General features: G+C 49.2%; 1 protein-coding gene across 1 annotated transcript in view; it reads right to left on the bottom strand.

Annotated features, from left to right (window-relative positions):
- The window catches only part of CD2H10orf90 (chromosome D2 C10orf90 homolog), a 221,997-nt gene extending 209,942 nt beyond the window's left edge, over window positions 1-12,055 (bottom strand). Inside the window, exon 1 of the mRNA XM_086681154.1 lies at window positions 10,685-12,055. Coding sequence (XP_086537280.1) covers window positions 10,685-10,924 — 240 coding nt within the window. The 5' untranslated portion in view covers window positions 10,925-12,055. The remainder of the gene's footprint in view (window positions 1-10,684) is intronic.
- Between the last annotated feature and the right edge of the window lie 5,793 nt (window positions 12,056-17,848).

A 17,848-nucleotide genomic window follows, 5' to 3' on the forward strand; every position in this document is an offset into this window, starting at 1 on the left:
TTCACCCTTGTGCCCATTCAGTCACACAGGTGTCCCACAATGTTCTACGTGACCTGGTGCTGGGGACACAGGGCTGACCCAGAGCAGATCAGAGACACCTTTCCTCGTGGACCTCCTCCTAGACACAGGCTCCAACCTATGTGCCTTCAATTCCAAGGCCTCCTTCAATTTCCTTTTCTCCACAGATGCAAACATTTAAAATATAGTGTAGCCAGAATGCTAAGACAGCCCCCAAGATTCCCACACACGTCCCACACATTCTCTTTCCTTTCAGGGTGAGTGGAGTCTGTGATCACAATGGGTTCTCACTTCCACAGTGAAGTTATATTATATGGCACAAAGGGCTTTGCAGGTAGAATTAAAGTTGCTGATCAGTTGACGTTGAGTTCATCAAAAGGGAGATTATACCAGGTGGGCCTGACCTAATCAGGTGCGTCTCTAAAAGCAGTCGGAGAGATTCAAAGCAGCAGATTGTCCTTGTCTCCACGAGAAAGCAAACATGTTGTGAACTGCCTGTGGCTGGAGCCACGTGGCAAGGACCTGAGGACAGTTTCCAGGAGCTGAGAGTGCCAGCTGACAGCCACCAAGAAAATGGGGACTCAGCCCTACAACCACAGGGAACTGAAATCTGACAAGAATCAGTGATATTGGAAGAGGCCTCCGAGCCTCAAATGAGATCACAGCCTCGTGTGACATCTTGACTCAGCCTGGAAAGACCTCGGTGGAGGGGCTGGCCAATCCACCCCAGCACATCTGATCGACAAAACTGTGAAATAATAAACAGGTGTCATTTTAAGCCACTTGTGTGATCATTTGTTTTGCAGGAATAGCAAAAATAATACAGATAGCATCTGTCAGATAGTTTTTCCCTTTCCTGATAGCCCATTGGAGCTGAAGCGATCCTACACTAAGTTGACATTATCTCAGCCATAAGTAAATAAGCAAACTGCCTCAGTTAATTACACGTGATGACCACAAGGAAACAAACACACCCCTTGCACTGGAGAACCCTGATTGATAATGCTGTGACCACCACTGGGAAACAATGAAATATATAGTATTTATCAAGGCATGGGCCAATCTTGATGATCTGGCCTCTGCTAATACGTATACCTGACAAGCAATGTGTTGACATGCGTCCCATTAAAATTGGAAAATTTTCAGCCATTATTTCTCCAAATCATTTTCCTGCTCTCACCCCCTCCCCACTCTGAGATTCTAATTGTATGTGTGTTGGATCTCTTGATATGGATGTTATCCTGTAGGTCACTCAGGCTCTGTTCTCTCTCTCTCTCTCCCTCCTTCCCTTCCTCACTCCCTCCTTCTCTCCACTCATTTTCTTCTCTATAAGTTCTGTTTGCTTCATTTTTTACCATCTATTTCTCACCCCATGATGTGACATGTTTCCATAAACCCCTGAATTTAAAAGCAAAACAACAGACCATGATTGAACCGCACATCGGGCTCCTCACTGAGCGTGGAGCCTGCTTGGGATTCTCTCTCTCCCTGTGTCCCTCTCCCCAGCTCATGCTCTCTCTCTTATTCTCTCTCTCTCTCTCTCTCTCAAGTAAAAAAATAAATAAAAATAAAGGGAAAACAACAGTCTTATTTTTTTTTTTTATTTTTTTTTTTCAACGATTATTTATTTTTGGGACAGAGAGAGACAGAGCATGAATGGGGGAGGGGCAGAGAGAGAGAGGGAGACACAGAATCGGAAACAGGCTCCAGGCTCTGAGCCATCAGCCCAGAGCCTGACGCGGGGCTCGAACTCCCGGACCGCGAGATCGTGACCTGGCTGAAGTCGGACGCTTAACCGACTGCGCCACCCAGGCGCCCCAAAACAACAGTCTTATAACAGCTTTTTAAAAAATCCTTGCCTGTTAATTCCATCACCTCTGTCATTTATAAATCTGTTTCTATGAATCACGATGTCTCCTGGTTATGTATTGTGCTCCCCTGCTCCTTTGAATGTCTAGTAAGCTTTGTCTGGATGCTAGATATTTTTAGTGTTATATTATCACTTGCTGAATTTTGTCATAATCCTTTAAAGAGTGCTGAACTTTGTTGTGGCAGGCACTTAGACTGCTCGCGGAGGAGCTCAAGAAGTGCTTCTAACACTGTTATAGGATGGATCTAGACTAGCCTTTACTCCGGGGCTAATTTGGCATACTTCCAAGGCCTGACCCTTTTAGGGTCTCTACCGAATTTACCCTGTGCTCCGTGAGGTCTCTCCATACTGGATGGTGAGGAACTTAATGATCCATTGCCCTGAGTGAGCTCCAAGAAGCGTTCATCTTCTAGCTTCCCAGTAGCTGTTCTTTCCTTGTGGGCTGTTCTTTGTCTGGCCTCATGATTTCTCACAGCACAGGTTAGTTTTTAGCCACAGACCCAACTTCCCCAACTTCTGAACCTCTTTCTCTGCCTGGCTCCCTCCTCTCAGGAACTGTGCCCTGCAAATCCTAGCTGCAATTCTAGACCACTGGGCCCTGCTTAGGTGTGGTCCTCCTGTGCCACTATCCAGGAGCTGCCCATCTTTCAGCCTGAAATGTCTTCTCCACCTGTGCCCCACATTCTCACTCTCCCTACCGGTCATAGGAGACTCCCAACCTTCCGTGAAGAACATGCCCAAATGTCTCCTTCCCTGTGCATCCTTGCTGAGTTCTCCGGACCCACAGCCCAGTGTAGACAGCCTGACTCGGCACTCACTGGGGTGGCTGCCTCCCTCACCAGCATGGGCAGGAAACCTGCCTTCTGGACCGCTGTGTCACCAGCACCTAGCACAGCTCCTGGCACAGAGTAGGTCCTCGATAAATATTTTTTAAAGCAGATCAGCCCAATATTTCCTCTTAACCCACCGGAAAGGGACCTGACATGGGACAGCACAGAGAGGAGTGAGCACCCGTGAGGGACCGAAGGACCAGAAGAAAGTGCTTGGCGAAGAGCTGTAGGAGGGGAAGATTCCTATAGCAGAGGGAGAGGTGTATACCTGCCTCTTACCGCCCAATCCCAGAACAGTTGGTTTTGTCCACAGTCAACCCTGAGGACCCCTGGGCTCCCACCCTCTGCTGTCGGGACAAGCACAGCTCCCCCATATCCCCACTCCCCAACACCACGCCGGAAGCACAACCTCAGAGTGGGACATAACTGAGGTGGACCCTCCTTCCGCCTCTGTGTCCCCATGCAGCCTGCATCAGCTATCAGGGCTCACAGAACTTTCTCTTTGGAAAAACAGGGCTCATGTGCCTTACACAGCTGTGGTTGAGGATCAATGAGGCAATTCAGGGACCAAACAACGGCCCCTTTTGTTCCATCTCTGTCTCTCAGTGATCCTGGCACACAGCGGCCCAGCCGCTCTCCTCTAGGACCATGCCTCCCCTCCCCCACTCCGTGCCCCTTCGCTCCTGCCTTCTCAACACAGGCGAGTCCCTTGGACTTCTTGGTTGTTTCCGTGGTTCATGCAGTTAGAAAATAACAGTCTGGACATTCCAGATCACAATTTTAGACCTTAATTGGAATCACCTGCATTTCATGTTAAAAACAGAGGCGTTTCTGGACCCCACCATTCCCAGAGCCCAGGGATATACCTTCCTAGAACATTCTCTTGAGGATCCTGGGGGACACTAAAATGTGAAGGCCATTCAGTCCTTCCTGGGGTGGCAAACTCCTTTCCCGCCTTGCAGATCTTCTAAGGGAGGGTGCAACTTACATGGAAAATGCCCTGTTAATCCTTCTTGCCTCAGCCCCGGCTCGATCGGGCAGGAAGCAGATGTGTATGGACCCACATTCTCAGTAGTCTCTGGTCAAAGGGGGAATTTGCAGCTGACCGCAGAACTAGGTGGGTTCTGAGTAGAAACTGTACATTCAGCTCAGGGTCAATTTGCTGACTGATGTCTGAGTTGCTTGGGGAGTGGAGGGTACCCTGAGCCAAGAGCACAGAAGGTCCCAAGTCCCTGTCACCTGGCACTCTGAGCGTGGGGAAGAAGGATTGTGGGTATTCACCCCAATGTAAACAGGACTGCTTGCCAGGAGCAGCATCCTCAAAGCACCAGTTACAGTTAGGTTGGTCCCAGGGGCCACATCTTGGTGCCGTGTCCTTGGCGCAGGGTTGGGGATGGCAGAAAAAGGCATGTTGGAACTTGAACAGCCACAACTCGCTTGTATGGAATGCTGCCTCTCTGCTAGACCAGAGGCTTAGCCCTTTATATAACCTCTTGTAATCCCTACAGCAAACCTAGGAGGTAGATCTCCTCATGGTTCCACGAACACAGATGGGGAAACCAAGGCTCAAAATGTCAAGAAAATTTCCAAGGTCACTCATCTAGCAAGACCCCAGAAAGACTCAACCCAACGCCCTCACACTTAGCCACACCACCCCGTTCATCTTCCATCAGCCTTTGCTTTGGCTGAGACGTGGACGTGGGGCCCCACCCATGCCCCATTTCCTGAAGGACGTTGGCCACAACAGTGTCAGATCTCAAGAGACTGCAGGTGTTCTGGATCCAGCTGCACATCACCGACAACAAAACATTCAGAGTGCAGCTAGTTTGGAGACCTCATCAGCACATGTGCTTCCTGATGCAACAAAACTGATTTCAGCCCTAGGACCCCTTGTACCTCCCGAGAACCTTGCCCTCTGACGTGCAGCCTCCCATTGACATATGCAGGGAGGGGCTGGAAGGGTAGGCAGCACTGAGACCCAAGGGTGGTCGCTTCATCATTTCCCTCTTCCTGCATTTGAACGGAGACTACCAGCCACTGTCAGTGGAGGTGAGTCGTTGAGGCTTCCGGGAGGAGCACCAAGGATGTGCTCAGGCAGGAAGCGGGTCCCGGAGATGAGGCAGGGGGTCCTGATCTGTCGATGGGGTGGCAGAGCTAATTGAAATGTTTATTGTCCTGGGGCGCCTGGGTGGCTCAGTCGGTTAAGCATCCAACATCGGCTCAGGTCATGATCTCGCGGTTCATGAGTTGGAGCCCCATGTCAGGCTCTGTGCTGACGGCTCAGAGCCTGGAGCCTGCTTCGGATTCTGTGTCTCCCTCTCTCTCTGCCCCTCCTCTGCTTGCGTTCTCTCTCTCTCTCTCTCTCTCGTTCTCTCTCTCTCTCTCAAAAATAAATATACACAAAATGTTTATTGTCCTTTGTCAAATGGCCTTTTCTCAACCCTTTTTACATGGAGAGCTCAGTGCCTTCACTATACCCAGAGCCACCAGCAGATTAATCTGGCGAAAATCTCATGTGGAGGCCAGGACTACAGGAAGAAAAATGAGATTCTGAAGACTCCAGTCTGCCTACACCTCTCCAGCTTGGTTGGGAAAAGGTAAATCATTTTGCCCCCTCTGATAACTGTGAGAAGAAAGGGAATGTTTGTTTTACTTCCTGTCTTATCTCGCTGACTGCTTCATTCCCTAAAGAAAGTGATCTTGAAGCCCAGGCACTGAAAACTTGAGTATTTTCATCTCCTATGACCTACGGGCTCACCCCAACCACTGGAAAACATTCAGCAAAGCCCAGAGTGGCATTTCTCAAAGCCAGTGGGACATCAAAACCACCCAGGGAGACACTGCTTCCAGCCACGATGGAGTAAACAGACAAAGGCTATGAGGCAACAGCATTCAGACACTGGATACAAAGCAATGGGGGTCTGCAATCCTGGATGGAGGGGACGTGAGAGCAGGGAGCCCTACGACTGTCCCCACCCAGAGGAAGCTTCCAGGCTGCAGAGCAGAAAGGGGAAACTTAAGAGAGCCCAGGAGCCTCACTGAGTGGAGGAGGCAGAGATCGGGACTCAGAGAAGCTGAGGCAGCCAGAATTGGGGAGCTAAATACTGAAAAGGAGTGGCCTGCAAGGAAAGAAGAGATCTGACAACCAGCAATGGGTCCTTCTAGCCTTTGGCCGAATACCGGTCTTCGCATGCTTGAGGGAAAACTTCACAAATCCCAGAAAAAGAATCACCAGGAAGTAGTAGGTCAGACACTTCCGGGACTTAACCCAGAGCTGGAAACAGTTCACATTCCTACTGGCCCTGGTGGAAAGATGTCGCATACACAGGGCATTAAGTAGAGTCCTTGACAGTGGGGCTAAATTAGCCCTAGACCAGGGCCGGGCAATTCCCGTTGGTGTTGGCAGAAGACTGTCCCAGGTGCTGTAGTACATTCAGCAGCATCCCTGGGCTCTACCCAGAAGGTACCCGTAGCATCTGCCCCAAGCTGTCCAAACCAAAGCATCTCCAGACTTTACCAAATATCACCCAGGGGAAAATCATTACTGACTGAGGACCAATACTCTAGAATAAAGTCTGCTGAAAGTAAGCCTCAAAAGGATCTGACCGTTTTCAAGTAACTTGACCTCATGCCAGAACAAAGTTCAATGCTTTTTAAAGGAATACAACAAGATCAGACACCTGCGCTGGGTCACAATGGCCTTGGCTGGGCCATAGACATATGTAGTTTCTTAAAGTTTACCGAAAAGATAAGCTAAAGAAGATGTGGTATGTACACACAATGGACTATTACTCAGCGATCAAAAAGAATAAAATCTCGCCATTTGCAACAACGTGGATGAACCTCGAGTGTGTTATGCTAAGTGAAATAAGTCAGTTGGAGAAAGACAACTCACATATGATTTCACTCATTTGTGGAATTTAAAAAACAAAACAGATGAACACAGGGGAAGGAAAAATAAGATAAAAACTGAGAGGGAGGCAAACTGTAAGAGACTCAAGTACAGAGAACAAACCGGGGGTTGATGGAGGGAGTTGGTTGGGGTGATGGGCTAAATGGGGGCTCGGCATGGAGAAGGGCACTTGTTGGGATGAGCACTGGGTGTTGTATGTAAGAGATGAATCACTGGCTTCTACTCCTGAACCAATATTACACTGTATGTTAACTTGAAGATAGATAGATAGATAGATAGATAGATAGATAGATAGATAGATAGATAGATATAGATAGATAGATAAAATTAAATTAAATTAAAATTTAAAAAGTTCACCATAAAAAAATAACCCAAACGTCTATTGACAGATGAACGGATAAAAATATGTGGTATTTACATGCAATGGAATATTATTCAGGCGTAAAAAATGAAGACAATCCTACCATTTGTGACAACATGGATGAAACTCGAAGACATTATGCTGAAATAGGCCTGTCACAGGAGGACAAATGCTGCATGATTCCACCCACATGAGGTATCTAAACTAGTCAAACTCACAGAAGCAAAAAAACAGGATTGTGGTTGCCAGGGGCCGAGGAAGGGGCAACGGAGAGGCTGGCTGAGAGGGTAGAAAGCTCCAGTTATGCTGGACGGTCCGTCCAGATGAGTAGGTGCAGAACTCTGCCATGCCACGCTGCGCCCGTGGTTAACAGCGTGGCATTACACACTTCATGGTAAAAGAACACATCTCACGTTAAGTATTCTTACCAACAAAAAACAACAAACAAAAAATTAACATGCAGAAGAACACAAGGAAATATTTCGAGGTGATGGGTATGTCTATTACCTTGATTGTGGTAATGGCGTCACGGGTGTAAACGTATGCCCGAACTCATCAAAATGTGTACATCGGGGCGCCTGGGTGGCACAGTCGGTTAAGCGTCCGACTTCAGCCAGGTCACGATCTCGCAGTCCGTGAGTTCGAGCCCTGCGTCGGGCTCTGGGCTGATGGCTCAGAGCCTGGAGCCTGTTTCCGATTCTGTGTCTCCCTCTCTCTCTGCCCCTCCCCTGTTCATGCTCTGTCTCTCTCTGTCCCAAAAATAAATAAACGTTGAAAAAAAAAAAATTAAAAAAAAAAAATGTGTACATCAAATGTGGGCAGTTTTTGCATACAAAAAAATCAGTTTGCCATGATTCTTATATGCAGCCAGAATTGAGCATCACTGCCAAATCCAAAAAAAAAAAAAAAAAAAAAGATAAGTAGGAAGATAAAAATAATAGAGGTTTTGGAAAATCTTGAAAAGTATGGCCAAAAGGCGATTACCAAATACGGAAACTTTCTCTGGCTCCTCTAATGATTAAATGTAAGAAATACATTTACAGGATGAGACTTGGCTTGCATGCCCCAGCGTGTGTCTGTCATCAGAAAGTTCTCCACAACCAATTAGAAGATACAAGCACATCTCCGAATTCCATATGGTTCCCTTCCCGAATCAAGTGGAAACCATCCATGCTCTGCTTTTGCAAGGACTCTCAGTCAGAATGTGGCCGTGCCTGCCACACTGACAGCAACCAGAGCTCAAATTACTGAGTTCTGGCTATTTTTATGTCTGAAACTTACCAGGTATCTAAGCAGGGAGAGAAGGACCCTCTGTGTTTTTAATAGTTTGGGGCATTCTGGAGTCAGCAGGGACCAAGGCTTTGCAAACCAGGATCTCCAGCACCCTCACTGCCATCTGCTTCGCACCCTAGTTACCTTTCAGACAACGGATCAGGTGTTTGTTCCTATTACAAGCAGATTAAGTAAGGGGATGAGTGGCTAGACCATCGCTGGGACAGAGCTAGGCTGATTCACCGCTTATCTCGGAGGAGAGGCAGCGTCTCCAAGCATTAACACAGCCAAGACCAAGGCCACGGTTTTAAGGAAATGCCAGTTTCGGATGTTAAACTCAGCTCCAGCAGATTCGTGAGTCATCACGGGAGGGACTTGAAATCCATGAGGTTTTTGCAGAAACAAAATTTCCAAAACTCATTTTTACTGGAGAAGCAGCTAGTTTCTTTAACCTAGTGTACCTTTGTGCATGGAGAGCTCATTTTAGTGACCCTGTTCATCTCCCCCCGCCCCCACGAGGTACTTTATGGTCACAGTCCAGGCAGATTAACTGATGGCCTTGGAGTTGGCAAGAGAGAACGAATGGGTGACTGGGGCCAAGTCGGACAGGGCCCAGAGGCTGTTAATTGGGCTCTCTCATCAGTTCAGCTTGGAAATTGAGCAAGGAAGTTGACTTCTTCCTGGATCTCCTAAACTAAATGATATTGACATGCCCTAGTGGGAATAATATGAATAGTTCAATGGATATGGAATATTTTAAATCGTGAAATGTTTGCTTCTAACAGAGCAGATCTCGGACGTAAGAAGGGCAGGAGGCATGGATCCTATGTTGGTTTTCAAACTTGGCCTGCCCTTGAACAAAGAGGGCCCTGCCCAGACCGCTTCCCAAATCATTCTAGACACAGTGAGGACCACCCAGCTGAACAGCCTACTGGTTGTGGGAAGGTCTCAGACTGAGTTTAATGTAAGATTTCAGACTCCAGGTTACTCCCGAGCAGTGGGCCCACAACTTCCAACTGTTGGCTGTCCCTGGTAGTTGCAGGAGGGGAAGGCGGTGGTTGTTGGGGCCACAAAAAAGTGGCGGCTGTGACTGTCAGTATACTTAAAGCGTTCTACAATCTCCTGCAAAGATGTACTTTTCCACATTGTTACCTTCAGCGTTGCTATAGGAATAAATGAAGTTCTATGCATAAGAAAATAGGGACACAAGAGTTGCTCTTTGTCATTTACGGTTTAAACTAGAGCCAGGAACACTTCTGTAAAATGCATGAGGATATAATTCAACAAGTTTTCCTCTCTCTGGAGGACCGAAAAATAACCTCAATGAAAATTATACAATGATAAAGTTCTGTCCCCATCCGATTAATTACTTGTGAATAATAATATCTCTGGTTTCTTTCAATTATATTCTAATTGCACACCTTTTGCTCTGGTTGATTGGGCGATGAACTAATGAACAACTATTACCGAATTTAATTAACACCATTATTTCTGTGGCCTTTATATCTCTGTTGTGAACATGGAAATTCACAATCCCAGGGCTGGAACTGGAAGAAGCCAGCCTTTCACCCTGCAGAACAGGTTCTTGCATTGCCCTGGAATAAGGAAGCCCAGGGTGGGGAACAAAAGATCAGGGGTATTTGCCAGCATTCATGGGCAGGCCTTCTTAACAACAGCATCAACATTCAGAAAGGCTACCGTTTGGTAAAACATTAGTAATTTGCATACTGCGTTTATCAAAAGAGGTAAGTAAGCTCTATAGGAGTCAATTACAATGGCATTCGTGATGTATTCCATGTACAATAAAGAGCTGTCAGATTTCATGCGTGTTTACTTTCTGACAAGATAACCGCTCGTGGCTTATACTAGCTTTGGAATGCAAATATGTCTCAGAGCGATGGGTCTGTCTCACTTTGACATTCTAAACTCCAAACTTCTCCTTTTTTTCCCCCCACAGAGTAGCTTCTGTTTGAAAATTAGATCTCACCCTGGGAAAAGAAAAGACCATTCTTACAGGCCTACCTTAAATAATTCTATTTTAATTCGACGAAGGCAGGTCAAAAGATGTTTTTCTGCATAACACACAGAAAACAAACAGGAATCTGTTTTTAAAGACAGGGGATTACTAACTCACAGAAATGTACCGCAGTTTCTAGACGTGGATACAAATGAACTCGGTCACTATTAAATGTTGGCAAATGCGGATGTGTGTCCTGTGTAAATCACACTCATCCGATACGCGTCCCCCTTTCCCAAACTCAAAGAGATGACCGCCTCCTCTCCAAATTTGCTGGGGAACACTACAGACAGATGATGAATTTATTAGACCAGATACAGCACCTGCACTGTCTGCTGGGGAGCACCTCCAGGTCCTCCAAATTAGGTTGTGTGCCCACCTTCCCGCCCAGGTTCAGCCATACCTCATATCTGCCAGCTGTCTGCTCAGCTGTCTTCAGGCCTTGGTACATACGGATGACGCAAACTTTGGCTCTTCTCTGGGAGGGGAACCACTTACTCTTCACAAAATCCATGACCATCACATGGTTTTTCAACTCTGTACTAAACGCTTTTATCTGGAAGGTCCGATGCACGGCCTCTTCCCCGTGGCGGGTGGCAAACCCCTTCTGATGACTTTTGGTAGGAATTCCAGAGTGCTGCATGATACCCGGAATCTTGTGACTTCAGCTGGCGAGCCTGGCAAACACAATTTTCTTTGTTTGATCCAGGTATCGAGAGCAGCAGGAGGGACTCGGGAAGGGCGCTCGCTGGGACCTCTCCCGGTGCTTCCAACTCCAGAGCTGGTTGTGCCCAGATCCCAGCTGCCAAGCGTGCGGGATGTGTATGTGGAAACCTTGAGGGTGACCTTTACGTGCCTTAAAAATACTCCGTCTGGCTGCTGTCCATCTGTCTCCGGTGCCTCTACCTGTGTTCTCAGGTCACTCAAAGTCGTCTCTGATTTCAAAGACCCATTTCTCTTTCCCGCTGGATTCAAGTTCTGCACGTAGAGCTCGCCGGTTACTGCGAGGTTCAATGTGTTCTCAGCATCAGACCCCTCAAGTCCAGATGAATTATTTACAGGACTGTACAAAGGACCCAGGAGTGATCGCTGCTGCTTTTTAGAATTCCTGCCTTGTCTTACCGGGACCAAAAGGAACGAGTGCAGACTCCTGCCGACACAACGAGTGACCTCAGCCCTGGAGAAGATAAGAAAGACGTCCCGGTGAAGAAGAGAGCCGGGCACAGAAGGAGCGACGGCTACAAGCAGGCATTGGAAGGCAGTGCTCTTGTTAGGAAGCACTGTGTCCCTGGGGAGGGGGGGTGGTGCACTAGCTTAGTGACGGCTCTGGTCCCAAGCCAACCACGCAAAGTCCCGTCACCACCCTGAGCCTCAGTCTCCGGTGAGGAAAATTGGGATAATCGTACGTGCCACTCACAGGGATGCTGGGAGGCTCAGGTGGGCAAGATCGGGGGGACAGAGAAGTGGGTCACAGAGTCACATAGGCTTCATCTCCAAAGTGTGGTTGCGTGTTTTCTGCACAGTTCTCTCTGTACATAGAACGTAGTGAAGGTTTACACGATGCTGAGAATCATTGGCTCGTGAATCATTTGGCAATGCAGGTGTACGATGTAGTCCTTTTCCATCTCACTTCATGTTTTGGGACCACTTCTGTTAACGCAGTAATTCAGAGGTGAAAATTACAAGCCTCGGATCAAGTGTTGGGCCAGGAGAAAACTGATGACAAGCACAGTGGCCGTGCTCCATGCACAGCACCCTCCTCTGCAGGGGACTGACTCCCTCTTGGTTTTCAGCACAGATGCCCCTTGAACAACCCTCCAGCCCCACCTGAAAGCTGTGGGGGAGGCCGAATGAAGAAGTGACTCCAAATGCCTTTCCTGAGACAGAGCATCAGTCCCTGGCCCGGGACCACACCCCCTCCTGCTGCAGGCAGGGACTAGCACTTAGGCTGGGAATGCTAAACATCCACCTTTTGAGGCAATGGGAATGTGGAAGCCGAGAACGAAAGCAAAGAAGGAGAGGGAAAGACTTTAGAGATAATGGAGTCCAGCCTTCCCCTTTGAGTGTGAACATACCAGACCTGCAGACATTCACTATGATCCACACAGTGAAGTGGGGTTTACTGTGCCTTAAGCAGAACACTGTGGGTTCTCCCTGTGGTCCTCCCAGGGACATCGATAAGACTGTCCAGTCCCAACTGATGGCAGCGTGGTTCCCACGCGAAGTGCCACACGCCAAGATTCAAGCCTGAGAGTCATGCTGGACAGTCCCCAGTGAGTCACGCCATGGGGCTCCATCTTAGATTTGGAAGTTCCATGATAAAGACAGCCAGGGAAGAAGTTTGAGCAATAACGAAAGAAAACTAAACAAGGGCAGCAGGGGAAGAGGGCATCTGCTTGGTTCTCTGGGGGCTGTGAAGGCCATTCCTAGGTCCAGACAGTCACCATTTGAACCTGCTCGTGCTGATGCCTATCTGCTCCACCCGGCCATTCTCTCAAGCCTGGAAGTAAGGAAGTGAGGAGGTGAGGAAGGAAGGAAGGGAAGGAAGGGAAGAAGAGAAGGAAGGGAAGAAGGGGAGGAAGGGAAGGAAGGAAGGATAAAAGGAAGGAAGGAAGAAAGGAAAAGGAAGGATAAAAGGAAGGAAGGAAGGAAGGAAGGAAGGAAGGAAGGAAGGAAGGAAGGAAGGAAAAGGAAGGAAGGAAGGAAGGAAGGGAGGGAAGGAAGGGAAGTAAAGGAAAAAGTGAAGGAAGGGAAGGAAGGAAGGATAAAAGGAAGGAAGGAAGGGAGGGAGGGAGGGAGGGAGGGAGGGAGGGAGGGAGGAAGGAAGGAAGGAAGGAAGGAAGGAAGGAAGGAAGGAAAAGGAAGGAAGGAAGGAAGGAAGGAAGGAAGGAAAAGGAAGGAAGGAAAAGGAAGGAAGGAAGGAAGGAAGGAAGGGAGGGAGGGAAGGAAGGGAAGGAAGGGAAGGAAGGGAAGGAAAGGAAAAAGTGAAGGAAGGGAAGGAAGGAAGGATAAAAGAAGGAAGGAAGGAAGGAAGGAAGGAAGGAAGGAAGGAAGGAAGGAAGGAAGGAAGGAAGGAAAAGGAAGGAAGGAAGGAAGGGAGGAAGGGAGGAAGGGAGGAAGGGAGAAGGGAGGAAGGAAGGGAAAGAGGGAGAGGGCAGGGGGGTGGAAAAAGGGGGAGGGAGGGAGAAGGGAACGAGAAAGAGTCTTTCCTGGGAGCACAGCATTCCAAAGGACCCTGTGTGATGCAGAGGCCACCGAACTGCCCATCTTGAGACCAGCAACGAGAGGTTTGCTGTCTTCCCTGGGTCCAGAGTTGTCTGGCTCTAGTGACAGCCGCTTGCCACAGCAACGTCCGCTCCCTGGGGCCGTAGAGACTCCCAAGATCTCCGAGGCCCGCGGTGGCTCTTACGTCCCCCAAGGCCACAGGCAGGATCTGGGCTTCAACCTGCCACTGCAGCCACAAGAGAAAGCAGTAGTGTGACCTCGTGCAGGTCTCCAGAATTCCTGGCCCACAGCCCTGGCAGGAAGCCTCAGGACCGTCAGATCCGATTCCTCCTTAGGCGGAGCAGGAAGCAGAGGCCCAAAGGGAACGAGCACAGCTGGGGGATGGGCCCCCAAACTAGCATGGGATTACAGACAAGCCCCCTCCCAACAGCCTTCGGTCCCTTCGTCACCAAGCTTCCCGGCTGCTGTGGCTTCGCTGCAGGTGAGGGCCCGGGGATCCAGACTGTCTGTGGACAGAGCAGAGAGCCGCCCCCAGCCCGGGACGGGCCTCCCCAGGAAAGGTAGCGGGCGCTCTGCAGAGGGAGGCCTCCTCCCGTCTGAGCGTTGAGCAGGGTTGGGGGGGCGGGGCTCACACCGCCCTGGAGCCTTGGAAGCAGCATTCCTCATCCTCACCGGGCCCCTCCCCGAAGTCGTTACCGCACTGCCCAGAACACGGTCTCTGTGTCAGAAGCCCGCCCCCCGCCACCCCCCGCCGCCCCGGGTCAGTCGCAGCGCCAGCCCCACAACCTGGGGAGCACTGCACATCACCTCTGCCTCGGTGTCCCCATCTGTTTAGTGGAGTCACAACCGGCCCTTCCTCTTTGGGCTTCTGTGAAGACGGAAGGAGCTGGAACACACAAAGTGCTTGGGACAGCCTGGCACTGGACGTGTGCTCGACAAATACCAGCCGTGATCGCTGCGAGAGGGCAAGTGCTTTCAAAGTGGCCAAGAGCCAGGCACCTTCTTTCACCCAGGCGGGAAGACCGCTCGGGGGAAACAGGACGCCAGCCAGACACAGGAAGACCCACATTCCAGGACTCGCTCCACCAGGCGGCCCCGATTCGCCCAAGCGGGGAAAGGAGAGAGCATCCCCGGGGCAGACCCGTGTGACAGCACCGCGCGGGGCAGTCAGAGGTGTGTGAACGCTGTGGAAAGTGTGCGTACTTGGAAGCCATTCAGATGCAAGTGTGTCGTGAAGGACGAAAAAACAGCGGAAGGAGGAAGTGCCAGGCACAGATGCACATGGAGCCCAAAGGACAGAGAGCCAGTCACATCTAGCATCACAAGAGAACGACATCCGACAGTGTGACGCCGTCTCACGTGCCCGTGTGGCCCAGAGACACCGGACACTTTGGTCTGCCCAGAGCCCCGCGCCACGAGCTCTCCCCCAAGCCCCCAGCCCCCACCCCGCAGGAGCCGGCCCGTCTAAGAACAGTGTGTGTCTGACCCCAGTTGACTCGCTCAGGGGTGTGCACCAGGCCAGACGGAGCCAGTCAGAGTCTGTCCTGGAGAGTCTTGGGTCCCGGAACCGAATAAGAGTGGTGGCTGAGGCCACAAGACGGCACGCATCAGCCACTGCTGGAGGAGACGGCAGGTGTCCAGATGGCTCTGGAGCCCTGGTTCCCGCCTATGGGTTCATTGAGAATCTCCAGTATCTTTTTGCTTTTTAAGTTTATTTATTTGCGAGTGAGACAGAGAGAGCACCAGCGGGGGAGGGGCGGAGAGGGAGGGAGAGACAGAATCCCAAGCAGGCTCCGCACTGCCAGCGCGGGGCCCGACGCGGGGCTCGAACTCATGCAACTGTGAGACCATGACCCGAGCGGAAACCAAGAGTCGACTTTAACCAGCTGGGCCGCCCAGGCGCCCCGAGACTCTAGTACCACTGCACTACCTTCTCCGTTAGGCTTAAGCTATTCGAAGTGAGTTTCTGTCACTTGCAACCAACAGAGTTTGGGTTAAGTCTCGGAAGTTAATTCATTTATTAAACAAACGCATGCGATGTGCTCACATGTGCCAGGCTCCAGACACAGGCACACAAAACGAACGCTGCTGTTTCGAGGAGCTTGCTGCTCGGCACCCAGACAGACACCTCCACAAGCAGTTCCTCGTGGCCCCGTGAGCGTTTGCCAGGAGGGGAGGTTTGCACCACGCTGATGGAGACCCAGAGAAGCCCTCCCATAGGGAAAGATACGGCACGAAGTCTTGAAGGAGCAGGGATGTACCGCTAAACCCCCGTGGCTGGCCTTACGTGGGCCAAAGTCAACTGCAGGACATCACTTTTCACTTTTAGTTCATACATTTTGTCATAAAGCACATGGCCAAAAATGGGGAAGCACTAACTGAAACCATATTTACTGCAAATAATCCCCCCGCTCTGGAAAAATGACTTTCTGAGTCTTTAGCTGTGTTTTTTTTTTTTTTCCTCAACCAAATAACTCAGTCAACTATAAAAGTTAGATCTCTGACCTTATTAATGTCCTGCAGAAATTCTATTTAATTTCCCTAAATTGGTCCCTGGGGTGACTGACTAAAACTGAAACATTGTTAGCAATTGCTATCCAATGACACCAAATCAACATAAACGAGCCTTGAATGTGTTTAGTGTTGAAATATATGTGAAATTAATCTCTTATTTCTCCCTTGCCCCTGATACAGCATATGCAGGGCTGCAGAGGATGTGCAGTGAAGTATTTAAATAATGAATTATTCAAAAAGAAAAGGAACTGCAGCTACCTGATGCCAGAAATTCATGCCTGTGAATTCTTAATCTGTTCTCCAATGGGATTAGCATTTACGACTATGAAAGATGTCCTAATTATGCAGAGTTTCAGAGTTGATTTTCTGCAGGGCCTGCGCAGATCTAAAAAGCATTAGGCAACAATAAAAACAGATGACTATGAATTTCTGAATTCATAATTTGGTTTCCCTTTTGGGGGAAATGGCATTTTTATTTATGGGTGCTTCACTCATCAGGTGGGAGCTGAAGTTTTCTCTCTTCTCAAAGGCGCCGCGCCTGCTCTAAGCGCATCTAAACCACCGTCTTTTCAAAACGGATGTGTGCAATTCACAGGGCTGCCGTACATATGGCTGATGCAGGGTACGTCTCCTCTGACTTCCCATCCGCTGGGTTCTAGGACAAAACAGAAGGTCTGAGAACAGCTGATCATGGGATCTTGCGCCTTTTAACCCTGTTAGGAAGGGACGGCACGTTGGCCTGACGAATGTCATCCCCTTGCCACATCACTCAGCTGGCTGGGCTGGTCACAGCACTGCGGATAGCGGTGGAAAAAGTGTACTCATCTCAGTGATCAGTGATCGGTGACCGATAAATATTTGCTCAATGGATGAATGAAATGACAAGGTGCCAGCTACCTTTTCTTATATGCATCCCTTTTCCTTGTCCATAAATGGAAGACATTTTTTTTCTTCTTCTTCTGTAGACGATGCTGGAAACCGCGGTAATTCGATAGGTCTGCCAGCTTTCCGAGGTACGGTGGCAAAACCAGGGAGGAAACTGGAGCAGTGGCCCAAACCATATTGCCAGTTCCCCCACAAGGCTTGCCTCCTCCCCCTTCGGCAAGCGATCGGTGATCATTCACTTGGTTCAGCTCTGCGGCAACTGCCCTGATTACGCATTCAAAGCCACTTCTAAAACCAAAGCAACCCACCTTCAGGGAGAAATCATATATCCCTCCTTCAAGCTCACTGAAAGGGGTACGTTATTTGAGGACAATGAATGGCACTGTCACGTTTTGTCTCCGATGTCTGAGCAGATTTTGAATAAAGGAAATCAATGACTTTGTTGGAAACTATGCTTGATTTCAAAGCGATATTTTGGCAAGCAAGAGTGGGGGTGAAGATTATGGTTGAGATTTTAAGGAAGCAGCAAACTCAATTTGCTATTTACATCCTGGGGCGATTTTACCCAAAAGGAAAACCTAGAGTGTTGATCACCTGTCACTGCCCTCCCACGAGAAATGGAAGCCAGCTGGGGCTGTGGGCAGAAATGGCCGAGTCTTCGGCTGTGACCTGAGCGTAGACACTCGACTTTCTCCATGGGTACTAGTTGCCAGTGCACTCGCTGTTATTCTTGGCCATGTTTCTTTCCTTGCATGAGTTAATTTTTCAGTGAATGTGTTGAACAAATTCTTTTTTTTTTTTTTTTTTAATTTTTTTTTTTCAACGTTTATTTATTTTTTTGGGGACAGAGAGAGACAGAGCATGAACGGGGGAGGGGCAGAGAGAGAGGGAGACACAGAATCGGAAACAGGCTCCAGGCTCTGAGCCATCAGCCCAGAGCCCG

Source organism: Puma concolor, chromosome D2, assembly GCF_028749965.1.
Source record: "Puma concolor isolate L17-30 chromosome D2, mPumCon1.1.hap2, whole genome shotgun sequence".
Taxonomy (NCBI): domain Eukaryota; kingdom Metazoa; phylum Chordata; class Mammalia; order Carnivora; family Felidae; genus Puma; species Puma concolor.